The sequence below is a fragment of the Gymnoscopelus microlampas genome (genome assembly GCF_963454915.1).
Source record: "Gymnoscopelus microlampas genome assembly, chromosome: 3".
Taxonomy (NCBI): Eukaryota; Metazoa; Chordata; class Actinopteri; order Myctophiformes; family Myctophidae; genus Gymnoscopelus; species Gymnoscopelus microlampas.
The window spans coordinates 41,227,043-41,253,612 of record NC_139940.1 but is presented as its reverse complement, the minus strand read 5'-3'; the positions used below and the strand labels follow the sequence as shown (position 1 = coordinate 41,253,612).

The 26,570-nt window shown below is 41.2% G+C and overlaps 3 protein-coding genes across 6 annotated transcripts in view; 2 read left to right on the top strand and 1 right to left on the bottom strand.

Moving 5' to 3' along the window:
• usp45 (ubiquitin specific peptidase 45) overlaps positions 1 to 7,242 on the bottom strand; it is a 44,636-nt gene extending 37,394 nt beyond the window's left edge. For 3 of the 4 annotated variants that reach the window (XM_084052003.1, XM_084052004.1, XM_084052005.1), the window contains exons 1-5: positions 6,924 to 7,242; positions 5,583 to 5,691; positions 4,307 to 4,476; positions 2,403 to 2,503; positions 1,315 to 1,415 (exon numbers count right to left, since the gene is read on the bottom strand). In XM_084052003.1, coding sequence (XP_083908129.1) covers positions 1,315 to 1,415; positions 2,403 to 2,503; positions 4,307 to 4,476; positions 5,583 to 5,685 — 475 coding nt within the window. In that variant the 5' untranslated portion in view covers positions 5,686 to 5,691; positions 6,924 to 7,242. Of the gene's footprint in view, positions 1 to 1,314; positions 1,416 to 2,402; positions 2,504 to 4,306; positions 4,477 to 5,582; positions 5,692 to 6,923 lie in introns of those variants that run through there. The other variant, XM_084052006.1, reaches the window with a different exon arrangement.
• A 668-nt stretch (positions 7,243 to 7,910) lies between these two features.
• Positions 7,911 to 12,957, top strand: tstd3 (thiosulfate sulfurtransferase like domain containing 3). Its single transcript, XM_084052462.1, has 4 exons — positions 7,911 to 8,211; positions 9,202 to 9,384; positions 10,448 to 10,607; positions 12,231 to 12,957. The coding sequence occupies exons 1-4, from the start codon at positions 8,079 to 8,081 to the stop codon at positions 12,286 to 12,288; spliced, it is 534 nt and encodes a 177-aa protein (XP_083908588.1). The 5' UTR covers positions 7,911 to 8,078; the 3' UTR covers positions 12,289 to 12,957.
• A 3,123-nt stretch (positions 12,958 to 16,080) lies between these two features.
• LOC311041853 (uncharacterized protein) lies at positions 16,081 to 20,952 on the top strand (the record flags this gene model as incomplete). The annotated part of the gene is made up of 11 exons (XM_084052338.1): positions 16,081 to 16,298; positions 16,801 to 16,960; positions 17,235 to 17,384; positions 17,773 to 17,892; positions 17,989 to 18,084; positions 18,172 to 18,306; positions 18,485 to 18,595; positions 18,687 to 18,797; positions 18,956 to 19,080; positions 19,196 to 20,764; positions 20,859 to 20,952. The coding sequence occupies 11 exons, from the start codon at positions 16,081 to 16,083 to the stop codon at positions 20,950 to 20,952; spliced, it is 2,889 nt and encodes a 962-aa protein (XP_083908464.1).
• Positions 20,953 to 26,570: the final 5,618 nt, after the last annotated feature.

Genomic DNA, 26,570 nt, shown 5'->3' with positions numbered 1-26,570 from the left:
TCGGTGTTGAGACAATCATAGTGTCAACAGGGAAGCTATTTTCCTATTAAAGTTACAACTTACTTTTCATTTCAAATACATCAGGTTTCAGACAGCACCGTGGAAGCATAAATGTAAAGGCCTTCGAAGCCTTTAGAAACTTTAAAATATGGAAAGATTACTTTGTAAGAAGGAGCTTACATTTTATATAAAATTGAAAATTTTCCAACAGAAGACATTTTTGCTTGGATTTTTCTCAGCACCACAACAATGGTTGTGCAATGCATACTTTTACAGTATATCCTTACAGCAGGGTCACTTGGAACAAACAACAATCTTCTTACTTAATGGAATGCATTATCTCTCTGTGAAAATTTTTACTGACTGGAGCATGGAAAACTTGTCTCAACTGTCTTTCTAAAGGGGGGGGGGGTTATAAGTCAGTTGCCACCAGGGGGGGTAGGTGAGCTGCAATGACCTCTTCACTTAAAAGTAGTACACTGTTGGAAAAAAGCATCTCTGGTCCATAGTCATTTATCTGGTCCATCACTTCCTCTCAACAGTTTGTTTTAGCTTAAGTAAGATGTCACTTACTAGGAGGGGAGGGGAATTGAAATGGAACACACTTCCCCCCTAAATCCACTGTTGTGTATGGGATATGCAAGCTTTTGATCACCGTGCCTGGGCCACTATATTATGAAGTCTCACTTCCTCTGAACACGAAACCTGTTTCTAATCCATTTCAGCTCAGAAATGTTCCAGTTCAACAGTGATGTGCACCATTTCAATACAAGACAGGCAAATCATTTACATCTCCCAAAGTTCCGTACTGGTCTGGGTCAATTTTCCATCAGGTGCAGGGGGGCTCAGCTATGTAACGGCTATATTGAGATCTCATCACAGTGTACTTCAATTAATCATTTTAAATACAGGCTTAGAACCCATTTGATGAATCAAATTTAAATTTATTTTTGTTGTTAAATGAGGTGAGATTAACTTTATAAACCCCTCTGGGTTTTCTAAATCTCACCTGCACAACTCACTCACTATTATGCTGTTGTTGCTTAATTTTTTATTGTTTTTAAATGTGCAAATAAACAAGAAAAAACCCAGAAAAGAAAGCAAGTATAAAGTCCCCTCCACAAAGATGGAAAGTACTGAGTATTCACCAATTCTAATTGGTCACAAATGTTATTTGTATGAGCTGACCAGAGGCTTGCTTAAAATGGTCTTTCCTCTGTCTAATCTACACAGTTATGCTGTGCGCAAAAAATAATGCTTGTTTCACCAGATGTAGAGGTGCCAAGGCCTTAGGTCCACAACCAAACAAGTTACCTGATGCTGCCTTGACAGAGTGCTTTTGTAGAAAGTCCAGGGTCTGGGCCAAAGCCTTCTTATTACAGTGAGTGGAGAGCTCTTCATTACATTCAAAACACCTGTTAAAAAAGACAGAAGGTTACGGAGAAGACTAATAAAACTGTGGCGCCGTTTGGGAAAAACACTATTAAATTATGTAAAATAATACGAAAAGTTTTTACCAAACATTACCCTGAAACTATTTTGTCAGATGCCCACTCTAATGCCTGATTTATACTTAATGCAATTAAGTATTAAGATGCCACAATGAGCAACAATTGTAAACACTAGATTTCCAATCACATTCATACAGTAAATGGTGGCAATATGCAAAAATTAAATCTCATGACTGAACATTTTGTCGGGCGAAATCCTAATCTGCAATTTGTGAAACAGTGTGAAAGGAGCCCCCGCACTGGCACTGTGTTTCCTAAACTATTTAGCACAATATGTAAAATTATGATGTTTTGGTAATATTGTTCCAACTGTTCTACATAGAGCGGAACCAGGTGAAGAAATTGAAGATTGAGGCTTTAACCTTTTCTTTTACGAAATATACAAGACCATTAGGGTTTAATGGAAGATGCTTGTGAACACGTATTCTATTGTTAGTTTCACCACTTCAAATACTCTACGAAAATAGCCTCTCTATAAGCTCACGTGTCGCAGACGTATTGTGAGCTTATATGCTACATGCTAGAAGACATGTTGGTTTCTATGGAATCCAAATGACTGAAATCAGACGTGGGGACTGAGAACTTTAAGAAAAAGAATAAGAATAAACCCGCACACACATTTGCTCCAATGTAATGTGTTTGACCCAATGAAGAGCCTTGGCTCTAATTAAATTACATTGGAGCAGATGAGTGTGCAGGTTTATTCTTTTTCTTTATGATACTTTCCAACCCGGCACCTCAACCAAGGTGATGTGCGTATTCTATTTAGTTTTTGACTGAGAACTTTAATCCATGTAAATGTACATGGGAGCATTTACAATGTTTACAGAGCTTTCTTTTTCATTACAGATCTGAACAAGGCAACCGTTAGAAATGTCGAAGGCTTCTCACCAGGCCTTCCAGGTATTGAGGCTGATAGTGATGCAGTGAGACTCTAAATGGAGAGCTTGGTGATGCTTGGCGGAGTGCTGGATCTCTGACTGGTTACAACCCTGTAGGAGAAGGAACACAGCATAGACTTTAAAACAAAAAAACAACCATGTAATCTGGGTTTTTTTGGTCTCTGAGCACAAAGGGTTAACATTTCCCAGGAATCTAGACATCTTCCACTGGTTGGTGCTACCAACTTTCTGAGTCGCACCAGCACATGATATGATCGCACCCATTTTATTACTCAATTACTTTGCACGTTGATGAATAGTTGTCTTCATTTTCAAAAGCCAGTTTTGCATTGTTAAAATGATTGACAGTGAATCGAGACTTGATATTTGCAACATATTTAAATCTGTCTCTCTGCCAGTAGTGGCTGAGAAAATAGCATATCTTCGAAATAATATTAAAAGAAAAAACATAACAAACATGTTATGAAATAAAAGCAAAGAATAACAAGAGCATTTAGCTATGTTTTTAAATGTACTCTTATCAGGGTCCCCACACATTTTTAGCAATGAATTTCCAAAACTTTTCCAAAACTTTTCCAGAATATTTAGCCCAATTTCCAGGCCTATATAACAATCATTCGGCGCAATAATGTGTCTCTTACTCCTATGTAGAATGCCCAAAGATAGGCAGTGTAGCAAAAATAAAGTTTGAGACATACATTAGGCTGCCGTCACACAGCCCGTTCGGCGAAAAACTACTTATGTTACATATTTCGTGTAATATTATTCATGTTTATGAAAATGTTTTGTTTTAACAAAATCAATAGCCAAAAACAATGCATAGCCAAATATTTTTCCAGGACCCTTGATAAATTCCAGGACCTTTGATGATGTTTGATCAATTTCAAACCTTTTCCAGTACTGGATTTTTTAAAATTTTATTTCAAAATATTTCCAGGAATTTCATGACCGTGGGGACCCTGTCTTATGTTTTTGCTTTTTAATATGTGTTGTATTTAATTGCCTTGGGTGTTTGATCTTGTGTTATTACAGTTTTTACAACTCTGGAGACAAATTGAGTTGAGTATGAGTGTCTAGACAGAGCAATATTTTTGGGTTAAAACAAAAAGCTTTATGTTAAAAGGTTAAAGCTCTATATTCTGATAGTAATCATTGCTATAGTGTTTGTTCAGTCACAGGGGTCTCCTTGTCTCTTCAACTCTTTAATACACAGAAAATTCATTTACACTGAGGTGACAACATTTCAGCCAATCAGGAGAGTACCCATTTATCAGCTTCATTTTGATAGTGATCCAGCTCCAATTTTGTCTGCTAATTTATTTGTGTCATCACTTCCAATTTAACTTGTTTAATCTGTATCCTGACTGAGTTCTCTATCCTGATTGGATAAAATTGGTATTGCGACCTGAATATGCATTTTCTGTTTAATAAAGAGCTGCCGAGACATGGAGACTCCTTACTCCAGTACTACTGAAAAAACACTCTATAGCAATGAGTACTATTGGAATATAGAGCTATTTAACACTTATTTTAGCCAAAGAAAATCACTTACCCTACCTTTAACTGGAGTTTATTGAGAAAATAGAGAAAATACAAAGCTGTCTTTCCCCCTTGAAACATTCTGCTTGTTTATGAGTTCATAATATAGATTTCGTGGCTGCAGTCTAGCCAACATCAAAATCAGTTATTTTCAGCGAGCGACAACATTGTACTACTACAGCATATAAATAATGCTTACTTTGTAGTTGCACACCTACTACCTAATTGGCTGATCTGACAACTCACAACACGTCGCAGTCACAATGTGATGCGTTGTGAGCTTTTTACGACTATTTTTGGACCGTGACATTGGTATGCATATAAAAGAAATCAAGCTTTAGGCTTAACTCTGACCTGGAATCCACACTTGAGACAAACAAGGATGTCGTGGGAGCTGGCTGGTTCTCCATCAATGAGGGCCCTGTCTCTCAGACACTCTGCGCACACAGACCACAGGCTGGAGCTCACCGACTTCTTCACTGAACTCAGGTCCACCGCCTTGCTCACATGTTGGCACGTCAATCCTGCAAAACAAACCAAATACACACATATGTAACACTCAGTAATTATTGTTAATTTTAACAGTTCAGTGTAAATTTCCCTGAGGTGGTTCTTTAGGAAGACTCTGGAAGCTTTTTGACAACTAGAGGTCCTAGAGTTCGGGTCCACTACGTCGCACCACCGAACCAAATGATATGCCCATATACGGAGATCTTTGTATCTGCCAGTCCTTGTCCCTTTTATGCCCATATATGGAGATCCCTGATGTCAACAGTACATGCCCATATATGGGTATGCCCCTTTTTGTGCACATATACAGTATGGAGCTGACTGATTTGTTTGCGCCTGATGCCATGACAACACATTTGAGGTTAGAAAACACACTCCGTATTTGAGCATAGCTGCATTGGGAACTCCTTATATGGTTATGGCTGCTGAGTCATGGTGACATGAGCGTGACATCACGGGCCGGCCCTCCCTTAAGCCAATTTTAATAACGGATGTGAAAATTTGACTCTACATTCAAAACAAAATAATTTGCTTATGGGCCGCAATGCAGCGTCTCACAGCAGCATGGGACTGAGCTTTAGGGCACAGCTAATGGGGATCTTAACAAATAAACAAATTAACAAAACTTCTGTCTGGTAGACTTATATACATTTTGCTGTATCACTGATAATGTCACACTCTGACATAGATCTGTGATATCACAAGCTCCCAAATCCACTTCAAACTCTGTGTGTGTACCGTGGGAGTGAGGTGCCATGAAATCGGTCGGATCAGCGGTTGTCCAGACGACAGGGTAAAGAAAACTAGAAGTTCAAGGCACTCTTCTTATCAAAAACATAAGATAAGCCTTTATTAATAGGCTCATTCATAATGGAACATTTACGTTGATTGAAAAACAACATGGTCAAGCAGCTTCGGCCACAGACTGCCCTTTATTAGGACATGAGTACACATCAAAGTGAAGAGACAAAATAGAAAAGCTCCGGAGAACAAGGGAAGACAAGTAAACCATCCAATCAATTTTGACTGGATCATTACATTATTGTATACACTACTACTCACATCCCCTGAATGTCATGCTTGGTAGTGGTATGATATTTTATCTCTATCAGTAGCTTACCACTGACTTCATCCGATGACTCCTCATCTCGAGGTTTCCTCGGCTTGTTAGACCGCTTGGTCATGTCGGCGGCTTTCAAGGAGAAGGGGTCCTTTAGTCGCATCTGGAGCTGTGCGCAGTGTGCAGGCCAGGTAAGGATTCATTCATTATTAACACAGATCAACGAGACGAAGCATGGACAATACTGGATTATATTTGCATCTCTTATTGCGGTGGTTCTCAAAGTCCTTGGGAAGGTTCCTCAGCTAAATTAGTAAACGTAAACCAACTTTAAGCCTATAGAGTATCCACAAGTTTCCTAAGGCATGGTGGGCATCACTTCCTGTCGATTTGATCCCCGATACCTGATCAAATCGACAGGAAGTGATGCCCACCATGCCCTAGGAAACTTGTGGATAGACATTGGCAATTTGAAAATAGCTGTAGATATTTAAAAAATATGTGATAAGTAACATTGTAATAGTTATGAAACATTTTAAGTTAACAACACAAATCATTTATGGGGGTCCCTCCCAGGGACAACATATTTCAGATGGAGTCCACTGCTAACTACATTTATTTGGGGATACTTGACATAACAAAGTTTTAGAACCAACCACCGTCTTATTGCCACAAATTAATTACTACACTTTAACGGAATAATTAAAGTGTTTAAAACATCACTCTGTAAAAAGCACCAGATGTTAAGTATGTCCAGGTTACCAGCTGTTAGTCATCATCACACAGTAAAATCCTCATTCCTCAGTGATGAAGTATGACTGTTAGACCTGAGTGTACAAATGGAACACTACATGTCCATTTGGTTAGATTTGCACATACATACACTCTCAGGTGTTTAGACATAACTTAGTAAAAAGCACTAGCCTTGGATCAAGACTATCATAGATGTATTTGATCGACGTTGACATTTGCATAGTATCATAGATACGAAAGTAAAAGTCAGACTCGATAAAACACATCTATGACAGTCTTGATCCAAGGCTAGAAAAGCACCAGGTGTTACCATTGAAGAGTAGCAGCCTTCGACCAAGGCTATCAGAGATGTCTTTGATCGATTCTTCAGACACATTTGTACCTCTTGACAAACACAAATGTCAACAACAATCGACAAAAAGCAATCTCTGACAGCCTTGAACCCAAGGCTAACAGAAGGGCAGTAGTAGTATGTCCAGGTAAGGTAAAGATAGGTGTTTAGTAATCAGATATGAGGGGCAGATCGAGGCCTAAATCAGTCCAGATAAGCAGCTAAAAAGGCCTCTTTGGCTGATCCAGGGCTTTATCAACAAAACTAGTCCAAACAAGCGGCAGAGGACGTTTTTGCAAAACAATAACAACACTCACCTCGTTCCTATGGTGTTCCTGTGGTTATTTTGATCAGCCAATATGTACCAACAGTTGAACCAACTGTCAACACTTCCCAACTAGCTTACCAAGCTAGCTGTAGTTTTAGTTTCTCTAGCAGCGGTGGAGAGTTAGACAGATAGGAGCGTTTAATTGGGTCAATTCATTAATTAAACGCCGTTCTACTGACAGAACAGTACGGAACCAACTGCGACACACAGCGACGATCAGAAATCAAATCGATCACGACTTTGTAAGGCTGTCAGGAAGGAGCATAATAATCGATAGCATTAGGGGGAGAAAAAAAAGGAAAACACCAAGTTAGTCACATGGTCACCTCCTCGCCACCACCGTCAACAAACACGTGACGCACTGACTACGGTGGCTCGGGACGGGCAAGCCGTGCCTTTTGATTTAAACTCCAGAAACAGCCCTAATGTTGCTTTGAAAAGGGAGTCCGTCGCTCTAGCAGTCCTGCTGGATAGGCACGACATAAATGGGATTCGTATATAAGATACTATGTGGTCCTAAGATGGTTTTAACGTGTATGTTGCGTTTCGTGTGGCCCTAGCGGTGTGTCCTTGACCGTGACCCGTATATCAGAGCACCGAGTTGCCATGTCTGCTTGTTATAAGCGACCTTGGGCTTGTTTTTTATGTGAAGTTGCTTGTAATTTACAAGCAACTCAATATTGTAATTTACAAGCAACTACAAGTTGTAAATATTGATTGTTGCAGTTTTGTTTAGCTTGTTTCTTAAGTGTAGCTATAGTAGTATTTTTTATGTTGTTTAAACCAGTTTAACCAGTTCAAATTGTGTTTAACAACACAATTGTGTTGTTAAAATGTTTCAAAAAATATTCCACATTTGTCACCTTTTTTTCTAGATTTATTTTTTAAATAGCCGATTTAGCCTGTTTTCATAGACCTGGTTGCTTATTTCTCTCGCAAAATCTGGCAACACTAGTCGGGCATGTCAGTGTCAATGCCAGACTCTGGTGGTGAGTGAGTGAAGTAACATTGCATTCTTCTGCTCCACCATAACAGTCTACTCGACATTATCATATGTGTATTGATAGTATAATACACAGGGATCTGGCTACGAAATCCGTGTAGTAGGTTTACAATTTACGTAGAAGTAGTAGTGCTGCTATCTATGGCTCTCAGAAGGTGCCTGAGGGTTGCGGGGGTGATTCCTCGTCTGCTCTTGAACCCTTGTGCCTCCTCGGGACGATCACTGTCCACTTTTGTGTCCAGTCTGGTCAACAACACTCACACACGTTGTTCATGTAAGTGATAAGTCATATCACGTTACTTTAATATGTGTAAAGGCGAAGGCGTTGTCTAAATGTTATTCTAAGTAGCGGTTCACACATAGGGCTGGGATGTTGTGATATATGAGATGAGACTAGATGTAATATTGCAAAGATATTTATTTGCATCGCATTCCTGTTCTAGGCTAGCCTGGTGACGCGAGGTTAAGCTGTTCTATTATTTGCTTTTAGTTATCAGTGGTGGACAAATGTAGTACTCATCAATACAGTACTTGAGTCAAAGTACTGTAGTTACTCCTGGTCAAATGCTACTCAACTACACATTTGTGCTTGAGTTAAAGTAATGGAGTACTTGCTTTAAACAAATACTCAAGTATTCAAAAAAAATAAATTAAAAGGACATTTTCTTTTTGAATATCAATGCATTGCTGTATTGAAACTTAGACATTTTCAAAAACAAATCAAAGATTTTCCAGACATATATAATAAAAGAAAGATTCTTGTGAAAATACCTCACAAAGACCTCACAAATCGCATTGCAATGTGACACGTTGGTGGGCATGTAGATCTGCTATTTTCACTAAAATATATATTTTTTAAATCCTTCCTAGAAATGTAGTGGAGTCAAAAGTACAATATTTGTCTTTGAAATGTAATGGAGTGAAAGTCATAAGTATAACCAAAAATACCAATACTCAAGTAAAGTAAAGTACAGATACTCAGAAATGTACTTACGTACATTACTCAGGTGAATGTACTTAAATGATGCCCACCACTGTTTATTATATAGGTATTACTGATAATTATCTATAATTATCAATATCAATTCTGTGAATGCACCAACAGTCATCACCACAATGGTCATAATATTGATATTGAAGTATTTGGTCAAAAATAGTGTGACATTTGATTTTGTCCATATATTATCGCCCAGGTCTCGGTCAAAAGGAATAGATCATTCATCACATGGAATCGGTTTATTTAAGTTCTTTGTTTACATTCTAGATGCACTGACCTCAAAGACAGAATTGTTGCTACGGTATTACAGCTCATCGCCAACAAACACAGACGTGACCTATGACCAACTGAAGCAGATCCTGGCCGGGCGGACGGCAGTGGTCTTTGACGTCCGGGAGCCCTGGGAGCTCAGAGAGTATGGAAACATCCCGGGGTCCATCAACGTACCCTGTGAGTTTGTCCTCTATTGCAGTGGTTCTCAAACCGTGGCTCGGGACCCCCAGGGTCAGCTTAAGTTGCACAATAGCTTAATGTGCAACAATGTTTTCTCACTCGACAGAAAACAATCCAACATACAGTGTATACAGGGTATCGACTGCGAGGCATGTGAGCTTGTAGATCGGCTCTTTTTACAATATTTAAGTCAAACAAAATGAAATGCCACAAGTGCTTGTCAGGGTGGGGGGTCCTTAGTTGAAATATGATTATTTTGGGGCGTCCCATGCAGTTAAAATATGATTATTTTGGGGGGTCGCGGCCTGAAAGGTTTGAGAACCACTGCTCTATTGTATATTTAAACTGTAAAATCCTGAGTCCCTCAAAGTTAAGTTAACACTGAGGATTTGACGGTGCATCTTTATGATTATGAAAGGGCAAGGTGGAATTGTAATATTGCATGTTGTGCTTATAAAACACCATGTCATAACTGAAGACCCATGTGACATGATGTTGCTGATAAGTCTTGTCAGATGATTCCACTGCACAACAACAACTACTTGTAAGACCATAAATACCAGGTTAGTGCAATCCTATAGGTGGAGAGCACATGTTTACAACACAAAGGCAAGTTTACTAGTCAGTCAAGCCTGTTACTAAGACCAGTAGTTCCCACATGGTGTGTCGAGGCACACCATTGGTCCAGGTGTGCCTTGGGATTTTGTGACAACCACACATTATTGCAATATAATACTGTATACAACTATACATTTGTTATTTCACACCGTCCGGAGGCAAATTCTATACCATAAAAATGTATATACATACTGTATATTTGAACCACTATTTTGGGCATGTCATTATATTCAATTTTTTTTAAATCCTCAAATTTTCGGAAATAGCAGACGTACTAGCTCACAGCGCACCGCGTTGTGATGCATTTGCATTTTGAGCTTGTATAGCAGCTATTTTCAGTAAAGGTGTGCCTTGAGATTTTGACTTGCCCATCAGTGTGCCTTTGGCACAAAAGGTTTGAGGACCACTGACGATTAGTAAATGTGCTCCTTTGACTTTGCAGTGGGACAGGTGAACCTTGCCCTCCAACTGGACCCAGAGGAGTTCAAGGAGAAGTATGGTGGAGACATGCCCCAGCCGGCAGATAGCATTGTCTTCACCTGCCTGGCTGGGATCAGGAGCAAGAAAGCCCTGGACGCGGCCACCTCACTGGGATACAAAGAGTGAGAATGACTGGCTACACAGTTCTCAAACCACTGTCCATCATCAAAATAATTTGGTGACATAGCCGTTAACCACAAAAACAAAAACTACCAGAATATTGTAATTACCTAAAGCCTGACATAAATAGAACATCCAAGATCCAAGGTGTTCTTTATTGTTAAGCCTTGAGCACAGGTACTTAAGAGTAAAAGTATTTTGTTCTGGTTACAACATTGTAGCAACTAGTAACATTAATAATAATAGTAAACATGGGGCACCGATGGGTATCGCCTGACAGCATGTTCCGCGTTCGATTCCCAGCCCCGGCGGCAGATTTGCTGCATGTCACTCCCCGACTCTCCCCTATTTCCTGTCTCTCTCCACTGTACTAACTACGGAGCCCCGGAGTGGCCATTGGGGCTCCGTAATTAACCAATATGAACGCGAAAAGCCCCAAAACAAATCTTGAAAAGAAATAAATAAATGTAAACTAATATACAATTAAACAAAACAAATGTATAATGGAGAAGGAGAGCCGTTTGCCCGTTGTCCTAGGTCTTAACGCTCTTTATGGTGCTTTGCTCAAGGTTCTTACTCCTAGGTTATTATAACAATCTACTATAAACATCTGTGAGCATGCAAAGCTGTAAAGTGACCTGTGCCAATGCCCATGGCATTGCTCAACAATCTTAGATGAGATTACATGTATCTGGTGATAACAGAACGGGGCTACCAACCAACACAGTAATATACACTTTGGTGCTTTGTTGTCTTGACTTATTTTTGCTGGATTCTCTCTTTTCGATATATATTACCTCTAAGGATAAATTTGGCAAGCGGAATGCTGGCACTGGTTTGATGTAAAAAACGACGCGATGCGACGCGTTGTGAGCTTGTAGATCGGCTATTTTCTGCACAGTACTATTAACCTTATACTACACATAAGGCTATTACAGTATCTACCTACAGTAGCATGCCATTGTTATTAGAGTGCTGCTACATGCTGTATTCAAAGTATTAGGTTAGAATAGAAATTATGTTTTTTATGTTTTAACCACTTACGTAAACCTTAGATATGTCATTGACTGGAGTCCCCCAGAAGTCTGTACTAGGCCCCCTATTTTTTTCATTCTACACCAGGGTTCCCAAACTTTAGCTCAAGACCAAAAAGAGAAATTAGATGTTTGCCCGGGACCCAAACTAGTGAAAATATTTTCACTTCTTCTTAAACATTTTTTAATTTATATATGTTTAGAAATTATTCAATTTTATTTATGAAATTCTTTTGAAAAATGTTATAATTGATTTTTTTTGTTTAAACTTTTTTTTAAATCTTAATATGTGTATATATATTTTTTTTTATTGTAGGAAACAAAAAAGGGCATATTTACCTATAGAAATTGGTCTGCGACCCAAACATGGGTCCCGACCCACTATTTGGGAAACAGAGTTCTACACCATAGCTCTTTGCCGATAATAGCCAATCTACAAGCTCACAACACGCGAGCGTTGTGTGAGTACAATCATACAAAATGTTGATTGGCTTTGTGGTACCTTTGAACTGTTATGTTTTGAATAAATGTGCTGTATTGACCTCATATCAAGGCATTATCACTATATTGAGTCGTTCTTCTTTCTTTTAGTGCACAGCATTACCCTGGCGGATGGCAAGACTGGGCAGAAAACGAACAGCTGAAGTGATGAAGAGACAGCTGAACAGGAAGCCATACAGAGAGCTCTCTCAATGGTTGAAGTCCCACCTGATCAGTCTATAACTGGAATGTCTCTCAAAGGCTCTTATAAAAAAGGTTTTCAGATGGGTTGATTAGTGCACTTATTATTATATAATACACAATTGTTAAGGCATAAATCTGCTGTGTGAATGAATGCCAAAGACTTTTAATACCCGCAGGGGTTTCCCCACAGCTCAGCGACAACCATTTGTTTGCTACCAGCTGCTATAACTGCTGCCATACTGTTACTTACAACCATTTACAAGCGCTGAACAATGGGTAATCATAGGCACTGAGTATGTAAGTGTCAGTTCTGGGACTTACTACTTGTATACCTAGACTGTACGCTTTGGGAGAGAATGTATATACAGGACAATACTATTGGAAAAAATGTGAAAATTTCATTTTTGATTCTTAACAGCATTCAGATTTTCTTTCCAGACAATCAATGCAAACGACTAATGAACTGTGGTGCTCTAAAACCTTTCAATGCAAATTACAAACAAACAATGCATATTTCAGGTTGATATATTGTAAATATTTATAGTCTGATTTGCATATGCGCATCAGTTAATATAGTTTTTGCCAACATAATCAAAAATAAAGTTTAAAAAAAAAGTTTTGTTTTGAGTACTATACTGCACACAGTAGTTTTGCAAACTACTTAGCTTGAAGGTGAGGGTTTGTCATTTTCATTTATTCAGGTTTTACAGCCACAAACATTTCACAGATCTCTGTAGGTGATCTTAGCCTGGGTTTTGTCAGGAAAATATCTATCTATATGCTGTGCGTGCGTGCGTGCGTGCGTGTGTGTGTGTGTGAAGACATAGTGAAATGGACAAATACATCAGCACCAAATAGCTCCTGTTACAACCTTTTAACCTGCCAGAATGACACACACAGCTCTTCCTCAGAATTCTGTTACATACAAAAAGTTGGATATTTAACCACTTAAACCCTATGTAATAGACCAGAGGTCCCCAGGGGTCTTTACTATCATTTTTTAAGCACCCTCTACAAGCTTCACATTGCGACACATTGTGAGCTTGTAGATCGGCTAGGGTTCATGGTGATGTCACTGCTAAATAAAGAAACCCACCAAATATTTATCTGACAAAGGCTAGGATGATCTATAGTATTCAATTACCATGTCCAATATCTACTGCATCTCTACAAATGTGTCACTAGCCCTCCAGAGGACATTCACAGGTTCATAGCTTATGATGATGACGAATGTGACAATTGTTTTTCCATATCTTGCTTGTATGATCATAGTAAATCTCTCATCCTCTATGGCAGTGGCTCTCAACCTGTGGGTTGGGACCGATTTTTCTTTGGGGGGGGGGTCCCCAGATGACAGTAAAGTGACAATTTAAGGACTTTTAAGACTTTTTTAATACCTCAACAAAATGGAAGAAAGAAAAGAAAAAGATTACTGCACCAAAATAATCAACAAGCTATACTATAAAAACTGGTCAAACATTGGTCAAATTGTCAAATAATATAAGTTCAATTTAAATAGCCGATCTACAAGCTCACAACGGCTCATGTTGCGAGGCGTTGTGAGCGGCTATTTTCACAATATTTATCTGTGGAACCGAGTAAAAAAAAATGTAATGCCTCAACTCCTACATTCAAGTAAGTGATTGTCAGGGTGTGGGGTCCGCAGATCAAATATGATTCTTTTGGGGGGTCACAGCCTGAAAAGGTTGAGAACCACTGCTCTATGGCCAGGGAACCTATTGCCTATAGATATACAAAAATGTAAAGTTGCATGTAAATATCCATTTGCAAAGCTACAACCCTGAGACCAAATGAAGATCACCAGGACTTTCTGGTGTGTTTCAGTTGACACATAGTATGATACTGGATTTGTAGGTAATGGTATACAATTTCTCATTCAGAGACGTTATGACTATACTTTGAGAAATGACTATTCAATGAGGATACAAAAATATGTGGAAGACCTCCTGGAGCAGATACGTCTTATCTGAGCTCCCTGGAATATAGCTTTTGAGAATTGTTCATGTTCTCACACATTCTGTAATGACATGAGTGCTGTGACTTGTCCACTACAAGTATCAACAATGACAAAGGCCTTTCTACAGTATGAAAACTTAAATATAATGAATGATTCTATGGAGTGAACATTTTGTTCCCTCACACTGTGAGACACATTGTTGTGTTAAAATGAATGGCACAAAGAGAAACCACCTCCTTGGTGGAGGAAAAAAGAAAAGGAAAACAAACAAACAGACAAAACAAACAACATAGCATGAACTTAACCCATTAAAATAGCAGATCTACAAGCTCACAGTGTGTCACGAAGACGCGCTGTGAGCTTGTAGATCTGCTATTTTTGAACACTTTTGAAAAATCTTGAAAGTATTTGAAACACTTTGAATAATTCTGACAATTGTTAACCCAAATCTTCTCTTCTGGGTGTCCCTGGCACAAAACATTTTGAGATGGGGGTCTGTGGCCAAATTATCATTTTGGGGGTCCTTGGCACAAAAACGTTTTGAGAACTACTGAAGGCATTTGTAGAATCGGCCTCAGGTCTTAATGGGTTAAATAATATAATAGCCAGAGTGCCCCAGACAATGATTTATTATGTGATATTGTATGCTGCCAAGTGCTGATGAGTCAGTGAAGATAGACTCTGGTCACATCTCTGAAACATGTAGCCACACCTCCTACCAGAGTGACACACTACTGCCAGTTCTGAGGTCAATGGAAGGAAATGGACATTCAGTCAACCACTGATAGTAGAGATTGGAAAGACCTCTTAGAAAACAAGTACTTTTTTGGCAAACTACTCCTTTAAGAGAGTTCATAGCAGTGGCCAGTTAATGTTTGCAGTAAATTGCAAGTGTTTGTCAGGGACAGTAAGTGTTTGCTGACCTTTGTCAGAGTGGCCCTGGCCTGTGCAGTAGGTGTCAATGGAGCGTTTGGCTGGACAGGCCAGAAGACAGTTTTTTTTCCCCCTCTCATATCTCTGTGCCATGTCAACCGTGAACTCCAGACTACAGCCAAGACCACCCCTCCCCCCCTGGCTCCTCATTTTCTCTCCAAAGCACTTAATTCCATTTTCTTTTCCTGCATACCAATTTTTTTTATATAGAAAACAGACCAGACTAATAAGTACTAATTTATGTCAAATTTTGCAGGGGGTCCTTTGTCCTTCTGCCATGACCTCATCAGGTCAACTCTCTAGCTTCTGCTCAGCTAGCAATTAAAGTCCCTCATGCCATCACCACGGATCACATCAGCAGTGCACCTACTGGCTTCCGTGACAGACCAAACCCCTGCCTGTCACCCAACGATGCCATAGATGCTGAGGTTTTGGGAAATTAGACCGATTTGTGGGTACTTTACATGTTATATGAGACAGAGCCAGAAACTGACATGTCAGCAACGTTGATAGCCTCGACTACACTATTGCCTCCACCCACCCGTTTCATGAACCCAGCTCAGCTCTTCACAAGGTGCTGACAGATATCAGACAGGCAGGTCAAGCCCTTGGTGGTGTGGAGGTTAGAGATTCCAAAGGCTTTGGTTCATCATGCACCACACTGTCCACCCCAATCGTCACAGCCCCGGCTGACTTGGACAGCAAGTATAAAAACCAGAGACGGGACCCAAGCGAACATTGTGAGAAAGCTGCAGCAACAGTAGTACCACAGTAAAACCCAAGGTGATTTTTGCTTCCACTCTATTTCAGTTCCAGAGAACAAGAGGCCTCACTTTAGCCAGCATCATGAGTCGCAGCCCGGAGAGGATTTCGTCCTACCGCCGCCACTTTGAGGACACCAGCGCATCCTACGAGGTCAGGGTGACCAGCCCTTCCCCCACCAGGAGAGAGCCTCAGCCCCGCCATGCCTCTGCCAACGGCCCTCGTAGCAACGGGCGTATGGAGACAATGGGAGGACGGAGGACGGCCTCCGCTGCACGGAAATCCCGCATGGTTGGAGCCAGGTAAGCTGTGTCAGCAAAGGTCAAGCCACAAAGAATGGCTAAATGGGGACAGCTTTTACTGTCTGAAAAGAAATAGAGAATTATGATACAATCATGGCCAAAAGAAAGTCTGTGAGTGACCAGCAACTATGAACTATTGAGTCTTGACCTTATAATTCATTATAAAATGCTTATGTTATGATTTATTGTTACAAAGCATTATGCATATTTATGAGTGCTTTTTTTTGGTTATATGTGCATTTATAATGCATTATACTTATAGGCATGCCTTCATATAAAGTGTTACCAAAATGGTATGAGAACATAAATATTACTTTATCTAGAATATATCCAAGGCTTTCATGCCTCAGCCATTTCAGAAGCCATTTAAGAATTTAAATCTAAATGGCATAGTATCTATCTATCTTCTGTGTAAATGATACACTGAACTCAAGTTTTTTGTCCCATATGCCTACTAGTCATTTGATGTTGTTGAGTAATGCTTTTTCACTTGTCATTGCAGTGTCGGTGCAGGGGCAATGGCATGTGTGGGGTATGATGGACGACCAGCGATGGATCTGGAAGTGGCTTCCGCAGAGAATCAGGAATTCCTAAGCACACGCACAAGTGAAAAAAAGGAAATGATTGTGCTCAATGACAGGCTGGCCGTATACATCGAAAAGGTACAATCCCCTCCACAAATTAATCAACCATTCTTTTCTAAACATTAGTGCCAAAGGTGTGAAGTCCATGGCAATCCAGCCACTAGTTTTTGAGATATATTTTTTGGGACCAAAGTGTTGGACCACCAGACCAATGAATGAATGAATGACTGACATTGCCATCCTTAAAAAGAAGGAATATTGTTTTCACTACCATGAGACATTGTAATGTTTGTTCCAGGGACACATGAAACATTACAACACAAATTGTGACTTATCTTTCCCACTGTCACAGGTTCGGTCCCTGGAGGCACAGAACCAAATGTTGGAGGCAGAGATTAATGCCTACAGGAACCGCTTTGAGAAGCCATCAGCTCTCAGCGCCATGTACGACGAACAGCTGAGGGAACTGCAGAAAATTGCTGAGCAGATGAAAGTTCAGCGGGTGAGACAGAATTCCTCAAGTCACACAGCTATTTATATTTGTTATATACAGTACATTTAAAACCATCAATGGAGCATGAAGAATTGTTAGTTTGCCTCACTGAACACCAGATGATCCGTCCAAGCAACAATACAAGATGTAAACTTGGTGTTTTCAAGGTTTACCTGGTAACAGGCTTATTTCTGGCAGGCAAATACAGAGGTGCCTGAGCGTGTTTGCTGTGTCTTCATTACACTCAAGTGCACACTCACACGTGCACACAGACACAGGTCTTCAGTACATGCTTGGAAAGCAATATAAACTGATCTAGGTTTTACACATCTAGGTCTTACTCATACCTAAAACATCTGATGGATGACAGTATTACCATTGGTTTCTTGGTCCTCAGGATGGTGCCATTGCTGCTAAGGAGGCCATGGGTGGTCAACTGGTGGCAATTAAAGTCAAGTATGAGGAAGCACTTGAGCTGAGGCACAGTGCTGAGATGGAAATCGAAGCCTTCCGTCCAGTATGTTACCATTAAATTGGCCAGAATATTTTTTTGTCAACAAAATTCTTCCCTAACCACAGTTCACACATCATGACAATGCTGTGCATTTTCCAGGATGTTGACAAAGCCACCTCTTCACGCATCGTCCTGGAGAAGACTCTGGAGCAGCTGGAAATACAAATAGAATTTCTGAAAAGGGTCCATCAACAGGTGGGTCACATCTCTTTATATAATATTTTTTACCCATAAAGACTTTGTTCGACATTTTGCTGATTGCTTAATCTTTCTTTCTCTCAGGAAATTGATGAATTAATGAAACAGATCTACTCAGCTCACGTGTCGGCCGAGAGTACGTTCGCCTTGCCTGACCTTGCTGGTGCGTTGAAACAAATCCAAAGTCAGTATGACGACATTGCAGCCAAAAATCTCCAGGTAAGATAATAACACAATAACTGCACAACTGATACTTTTAATGGTTGATTAATGAGTATGAGCAAATTATTATTATACTGACCCATGTCTAATAATAATACGATTACAGCATACAGCCAAGCCAAATGTGTTTTCGATCTTCCAACCAAATGCTAAGTATCCATTGTATATGTTTTAGGAAATGGATTCGTGGTATGGAAACAAGTTTCAAGACATGACCAGCAAGACAACGAAGTCTGTGGATAAAATGCGAAGCGGCAGAGAAGAAATAACAAATGCCAAGAAGGATGTGAGTGAAGAAAAGTGACAAAAATGTATTAGAACCGTTTATTTCAATTGAATTTAAAATGTTAGCATATTGAAATTTTGCTTTCCTCCAGATCCAAAATAAGGAGCGAGACCTGGATGCCATGAGGACTAAAAATGACGCTCTTGAGGCCAAGATACGGGAGATGCAAGAGAAATACAGGAAGGAACTAGAGGAATTGCAGGTAAAGATATCATGCTCTCAGATATCCTATGTATACCATTCAATGTAGTTTACTATTCACTATGCAGTTTAATTCTTAAATTTGAACTGCCACACACAGATACACACAGACAAAATGGCAGTCTTTTATTTCTTTACTTGGTCCTGTTTACATAACAGGCAAGGATTGAGGCCCTGCAGCTTGAGCTAAAAAACATCAAGTCGAAAATTGCACTGCACCTGCGTGAGTACCAGGAACTTCTGAATATGAAGATGGCTCTAGAGATTGAGATTACAACTTACAGGTGAGGGAACAAGCTGAAGTTATGCTATAGCTTGGTGCCATGAACTGGTACATTGGCATTACTTTATTATGCCAACATACATGATTTAACATTACGTATCTATTTTCATTCACAGAAAACTGATTGAGGGAGAGGACTTGCGACTTACTGGCATGGTGCAAACCATGTCCATTACAAGCGGCGCCATGGGCGGTGGTGGCATGGCCATGGGTATGGGTGGAGGAGGCATGTATGGTGCTGGTGGAATGGGTATGGGTGCTGGTGGAATGGGTATGGGTGCTGGTGGAATGGGTATGGGTGCTGGTGGAATGGGTATGGGTGGAGGAGGCTTCGGTGGTCCTGGTGGAATGGGAATGGGTGGAGGAGGCATGGGTGGTGGAATGGGAATGGGTGGAGGAGGCATGGGTGGTCCTGGTGGAATGGGTGGAGGAGGCTTCGGTGGTCCCGGTGGAATGGGTGGAGGAGGAATGGGTGGTCCTGATGGAATGGGCGGAGGAATGGCTGCTGGTGGCATCGGAGGCATGGGGGGTGCGGGAATGGGTGGAGGTGTTGCAGGAGGGATGGGCGCAGGACTAGGTGGCTCCCCCGGAGGAGCGGGTGGAAGAATGGGTGCTGCTGGTCCTGGCGGAGTGATTGGTACTGCCGGTATGGGAGGTGTAGGAGACATGGGTGGTACAGGAGGAATGGGTGGAGTCGGAGGTATAGGTCAAAGCATGGGCCCCGGTGGTTATGGTGCAGGGATGGGTGCTGATGGAGTCGGTGGTATAGGTCAAAGCATGGGCCCCGGAGGTTATGGTGCAGGGATGGGTGCTGATGGAGTCGGTTATGGTGCAGGGATGGGTGCTGGTGTTGCAGGTGCTGGTGCTGGTATGGGTGCTGGTGGTGTTGGTGCCGGCATGGGTGCTGGTGGTGTTGGTATGGGTGCTGGGGGTGTTGGTGCCGGTATGGGTGCTGGTGGTGTTGGTGCCGGTATGGGTGCTGATGGTTTAGGTGGAGCTAAGGGTGCTGGGGGTGTAGCTGGAGGTATGGGTGCTGGTGGTGCCGGTGTGGGTGCTGGTGGTGCCGGTGTGGGTGCTGGTGGAGCATATATAGGTGCTGATGGGTCAGTTATGGGGGCTGGAGGGGCAGGTAATGGCACGGTTGATGTTTTTGGTACCACTAAGGGTGTACAGGTAGGTGGAGGTCTGGGAGTAGATGGTAGGGGTGGTGATGGCGGCCTAACAGGGTCAGATGTGGGTGGTGCTGGTATGCGGGGTAGTGGACAAGATGGCGGCGCCGGTGGAGTAAAGGGTGTTTCCGGGACAGGTCCTGGTGGGGTCGGTGGGGTAGGAGGAATGGGAGACGGCGGCCGTGGTGGAGCAGGCGGTATGGGCGGTGCAGGTGATGGAGGAGACGCCGGTGTGGGTGGTCCTGGGGGTTTAGGCTCTGGGGCAGGGGCTGCAAGAATGGGTGGTGGTACAGGACCTGGCGCAGGGGGACCTGGCGTTGGAGGAGGAATAAAGGGCAAGGGAGGAATGGGTGGAGACGGTTCCACTGTTAGTAGAGTTGGTGCTGGTGGAGGGAAGGGTGGTGTGGGAATGGGTGCTGGAATTCTGGGATATGCATCTGAAGGATACGATGCCACCCTGGAGGGCTATGCAGGACAAGCTGTGGAGCTGACAGAGCGGAGGACGGTACTCATCAGGTAAACATTATATGCACCGTTGGTTTTTCAGAAAATCACTCAATTCAAGTGAAGACATGTATTAATATAACGATAACGATATCCCCCCCCCCAGAACTGTCAAAACTGAAGAAGACGTGCTAGAGACAGACCACCAGGAGCAGACCTACATCATCACCGGAGCGGGCGATGAGTCGGACAGTGAATAAAGCAAGAGTGGCCGTGTGACCTTCTTTCACCCTTAAAACCCCCACGCCCCCTTTGAGCTTTGCATTGACCAAACCCCCATGTCTGGGCACTGACCTTTACCCTTTGACCTGGACATGAAGACCATGGATGACCCCTTTCTACCGAGTCATGCCTTGACCATAGGCCTGAAATGTGATCTCTAAACTTTTGTGTGCCCTTACACACCCCCCTATCCCTTTTTTTCTATTAGCTGCAAATAAAGCAATCAGCATTCAATTACCTTGTCTTATGTGATATCTCATTCATGCTGTGTCACATTTTGAACCCTTGCCTTAACCAAGTAAGCCTTATTTTATACATTGTCATACAACAGTGTGAAATTAGCATATGTACAAGCGCACATACATGCACATATGCATATCTTGTATAATGACATGCCCAATATGAGGATGCCAGGTTGACAGTGTTTATACATTTTACGCTTTCTAAGCCAGTGGTTCTCAAACATTTTCATACTGACGGACCCCCATTTGAAAATATTCTGTACCGGGGACACCCATAAGAATATTTTTGTTGTTAGATTAGTACATTATTAGGCTATAGCTGTCAGGTGGGGAGATAACAATGTCAGAGTGCCAAAGTGAAATGATCTGAATAGTCATTCTTATACATTCTCTTATTAGGCTAACTTTTACACAGTGAAATAATGAATCCCACTTTGAGAACTGCAACAAATTTCATGAAAGCCAAAGCAGTAAGCTAAAAAGATAGATATTGTAGGAACAATACGCCAAAGCAGTGGTTCTCATAAAATATTCTTCCTGTGGACCCCTATTTGAAAATATTCTCTCCCAGGGACCCCCATTAGAGAGGATTTGTCAAGTTATTTCAAAGGTTTTTGTGGGAAATAATAAATCTACAAGCTAAAACAAGCAAAAACACATCACATTCCAACACATTGTGAGCTTGGAAATCGGCTACGGTAAAAAAGGATAGGGCTTGAATGTCTAAACTGTTCCTCATTTTGCCGGGGACCCCCTTGGAACCTCTGAAAGGACCTCTGGGGGTCTCCTATTCAGACTTTGCGTACCACTGGGCTAAAGCAGTGAAAGGAGGCGAAGGAAGGGAGGTCATGAGGGAAGAGTGTGTCACCTGGTATCCTGACACTCTCTTGGAGAAGAGAGACAGTCAGAATGTGGACAGAAAACGGCTGCCATCACTATATAGGAAAGAATCTATCCACTTCCACACCTTTTCTTCCTGTTGCCGATCAGGAGCAATAGAATAGAATAGAATAGTCCCCACTGTTTTTTTTTTGTGTCTCTGTATATTTGCACATGCGTGAATTTGTCCTCTGCATTTACCCATCCTATACAACTATAGGAGCAGTGAGCAGCCATTCTATGGGGAGCAATTAGGGGTCAAGAGTCTTGCTCAGGGACACGCATCAACACATTGCTGGCCTGGCCTGAAATCGAACAGGGCCTCTGGCTTCCAAGGCGGGCTCACTGACCACTCAGCCGGCCCAGCGATTTGATCTCACCAGCATTACGCCAGCATGCTCAATGTCCTTCATGGAGAGAAGATGCAGGATGGTGAAAATAATTCTACAGCAATCAAAATGCAATAAAAGATGAGAGCTGCACCACTGCTGCGGTCCTGGTGTACGACTGTTATCATTTTTTTAAATTATATAATATAGGCCTAAATATGAATGTAATATACATATGTGTGTACACAGCAGCCTATTGGAAATAATCACAAGGAACATACCATCATGCCAATACATTGGTTGCTATATTGAGATGTTTGAAGTATAGGAATTTAGTTTTTTAATAACTCATATCTTCTCATTAGAGGTAGGCATGTGGTTCTATAAATACAATAACAAACATGAATTGTCAGCTTCAATTAAACAAATTGTATTTTAGAAATGAAAAAAACAAACAAACAAAATTCAATAGCTGAAAGATGTTTTTTCATTTTTAATGGCTGAACTAATATGCCTTCTGGATGAAAAGGTAAGGAAAATATTTGTATATAAAATATTAGCTAACATTAAAATATTAGCCTATTTGGGTCAGTTTACTCTCAAATCCTTAGCGTTAAATTCACACATTTATTCATAGCCTATTACAGACACTGTAATGACCCAAACAACTGTAAAGTGTTATAGCCTATAAATGATTGAATGAAGGATGTATTTTAAATTATCATTAGACTCTCTCTATAATTCCATTGTTAGTCTATTCTGTGAACTACAGGGTCATCATTTCCACAAGCACATCCCACCCGAAGACGTAGGGACAATTATAGTCGCTTTCCCTTTTTTCCGCTTTGTGCAGAAACGCAACACGGATTAATCGAATGCAGGGCTGTCAAACAAGCGCTTTAATGAGGGACAACAAGACATTCTATTCGTTCCGTTTAGCCCTGATTCATATCATTAGATTACACTTTAAATACCCTCAGTAATGTGCAGCCAACCAAGTTGTAGTGACGAGGAAAAAACATCAATATGAGGACATGTTTTACCAATAGGGCCTAGAATTTAGCCTGCAAATCGGGAGCTGTCCATGGTACTACTGCTGTCATGTTCATTTTAAAGTGTGGTGATACCACTGGAAACATGTGAAAAGAGGAGAACAGGCTCATAAAAATGATTTGTTAAAAATCGAAAATATATCAATATAAATTGCCACTTTGAACGTAACATTTTAACGTAAATTGGTTTACGTTAAAAGTTTAAAACCTCTAGTCTAAATTGAAATGAGAGGCTATCCTCTAATTTACATAGCCTATATTGTTAAATCACCAAAATAAGCAGCGCATTTTGGAAAAACAAATGTCAATTGTGATATTTTAATTGAGCTCTTTGGGTTCTTGATTTTTTTAAATTTATTCTGCCATATATTGTCAAATTAGACCAACTTTTCAGACCTTTCTGTTTGCAACCTATATAGTCGAGAATTATTTGCAAACCTACAAGATGTGTTAAATCAATTGTGTAAACAAACCAGAAGCAACTAATTGCTTCCACTCAATCTAAAAAAAAAAGAAAAAGAAAGAAAAGAAAAGAGAAAAAGATCAGACTCAAAAGAACGCAAATCTGTGTCTGAATATCAACTACAACTTTGTATAAAATAGCAGGTCCTTTTCAAGCACAGGCCAATGTTTCTAGTCAAGGTTACAGCTGTTTTATATTTCACTGGCGTGGGTTGTTTGGCCGAAACAAGTTGCATTGCCACTTAGGTCAGTAACCCTCGCTCCCAAGAAAATGCTGGTTAAAATGCCATAAGGAAAAGATTCAACGCGGAGGGCAAAAGTTTTGACTTCTTTGGAACCTGTGACTCTCTGTCACTTTCTTGCATATGCTTTAAGTGCCTAAATCCCAATTAGGGTCGGCTGACACGCTGCCCCATTCATGCCTGAGCCCCCCTTGCATACATTTGCCTAGGAATGAACTTCACAAATAGACCCTCACGCTAAATGCGCTCGACAGCAGAGAGAATCGAATGGAGTGACAGTTTCTTTCTGAGGCGGTCGAGTGAGAAAAGGTATGAATTTATAAAGGTACACCGAAACATATCAATTCACAACGACGTTACGCGCCATTGTCCGCGTCCCCTCGACCGAGACAAGTGAGCTGAAGTTAGGGAAATCCTCCTGAAAAGCCCCGTCGCCAAACTTTGTAGGGACTTTGAATACCAAAATGGAGCAGCCCACTTTTTTTTCCTTCTTCTTCTTTTTTTTTTTTTTTTAAGAAAGCATTGAAAATAAGAGCACGCATGAACAGCATTGAATCGGTTGCCATTTATTTGGCCGCTCTCTAATGCGATTTTGAATATTAGTCTGGGTTAAAATCCCAATCATGTCATCTGGTGGGAGTCCCATACAAGCATATAATTACTATTCAAACAGGCCAGTAATGTCCCACCCGCACCAACCGCAGCTGGTTGGCCTTTTGTGAAGCTTGGGGCATCTCCCCCAAGTTTTTAAGAAGGTAAAAAATACATTAAATATATTCCACCTAAAATAGGCCAAAGCTAAATTAGGTATTAAACACAGACAAATAAAATACCCAAATGTTCAGTTTGTTGACACTGACAGTATAGCCAGGCCTGCATTTTATTTGTTCTGATTTAGAGTTTTGCCTGCAGAATATAAACAGGTTCAGGCTATAATATTGCTGAAACAGACTGAAAGCTAAAATGTATTTGTGTTAAATATGTGTGTGTCAAGGGCACCTGGTACACGGGAAGATGTGGCCGCACGTTGACACTTATAAAACGTGGGAATCTTCAACAATCGGACCATACTGCGCTTGGTGGGACAATGATTGGATTGGGCCCTTTCGAACGAAAAGATACAAACAACGTTTTATGGGTCGACATAAAAAATGTGTTTTCTTTCTAAGCTCGGAGGGGTTTTAAATGGGTAGCCTATTGAAGCCGGTCAAGGAGAGGTGGTGGTGGTGGTGGTGGACCCCTTGGCTCGCCAAAGTAGTTTGGGGAGCATGAATGGAGCTCCCTGGTGGGGCATTACTCCTTGTATTTACCACGTTGCTTTGCAGGCAGGTTGTTCCTCTATATTCATGGCTCATTAATGGCCAACCAGTTAAATCAGAGCCCCATAGCCGGACGGTCAAATCCGAGCGCTGGCAACTTCCAGGCACAACGGAAAAAAGGGCCAGCTCCCATAAAAACGTCCCCCTCTTGCTCAAGCTCCGATTCTTCAAAGGTCGTTATTTAAGTTCATTAAAGAGATGGGGAGTTCATTTAAGAGAATAGAACTTGTGGAATGCCGTGATTGACTCCGCAATATTGTTCTCGAATAAGGATCCGACCATGTAATTAATGTGTCCTTTAAAAGGAGGGGGACAATGCCGCCGGTCAAGCCATTTAATTTCATTTAATTTTCCATCCCATTTGCTCCGAACAGTGCTTTCACTTTGACACCCATCCTTTGACTGTTTCGCCGTGCTTCAGTGCGCGCATTGGAGCGGGATTCACCCTTCTACTTTTAGAGGGATCGCAAACAGAAAGGAAATGTCTCCCTTTTTCCCCTCCTCGAATAATTAATTTCACTTTGGTAACTGTAGGCACAGGGGTCTTCAACGGGGGGTCCGCGACCCCTAGGGGGGCCTCAGAGTTACTACAGGGGAGCCAACAAATCTTTGTGTTTTAGGATCTTTTTTTACGTTACCTTGAACCCTATAGCATTCCTATATTGTGAGGAGAACTTTAGCCAAAAATAGCAGATCTACACCAATTATAGATTTTGTAGATTGTAGATCTGGCGCTTGCAGCAAAGAGGTTTGGTGTGGAGGGGGAAAAAGAGCAGACCAAGAACAGAGTGAAAGGTCAAGTTTACTATTGACGGCTTTAGGTTTTGTGGTTAAATTAAATGAAAATACACATATGAATCCAACATATACTGATACTGATGATAGTGCACTGCATGCTGTCAAACAAGTCTATTCATAAATCGATGAAAACGTCCAATCTGCAACACAATTCTATAGCCCAATAAATAATGGGGGTCCCTGCTTCATCTCTGTCTCAGCCAAGGGGTCCTTCCTTGGCCTGAAAAACGTTGAAGACCCCTGCTGTAGGACTTTCAGCATGCCACACATAAG

Bases quoted from the DNA above. Each gene is read 5' to 3' on its own strand.
- tstd3 (XM_084052462.1), top strand. From the start codon at position 8,079: ATGGCTCTCAGAAGGTGCCTGAGGGTTGCGGGGGTGATTCCTCGTCTG. The intron at 9,385-10,447 runs GTGAGTTTGTCC...TTGACTTTGCAG, and splicing joins GGGGTCCATCAACGTACCCT to TGGGACAGGTGAACCTTGCC. The intron at 10,608-12,230 runs GTGAGAATGACT...TCTTTCTTTTAG, and splicing joins ACCTCACTGGGATACAAAGA to TGCACAGCATTACCCTGGCG.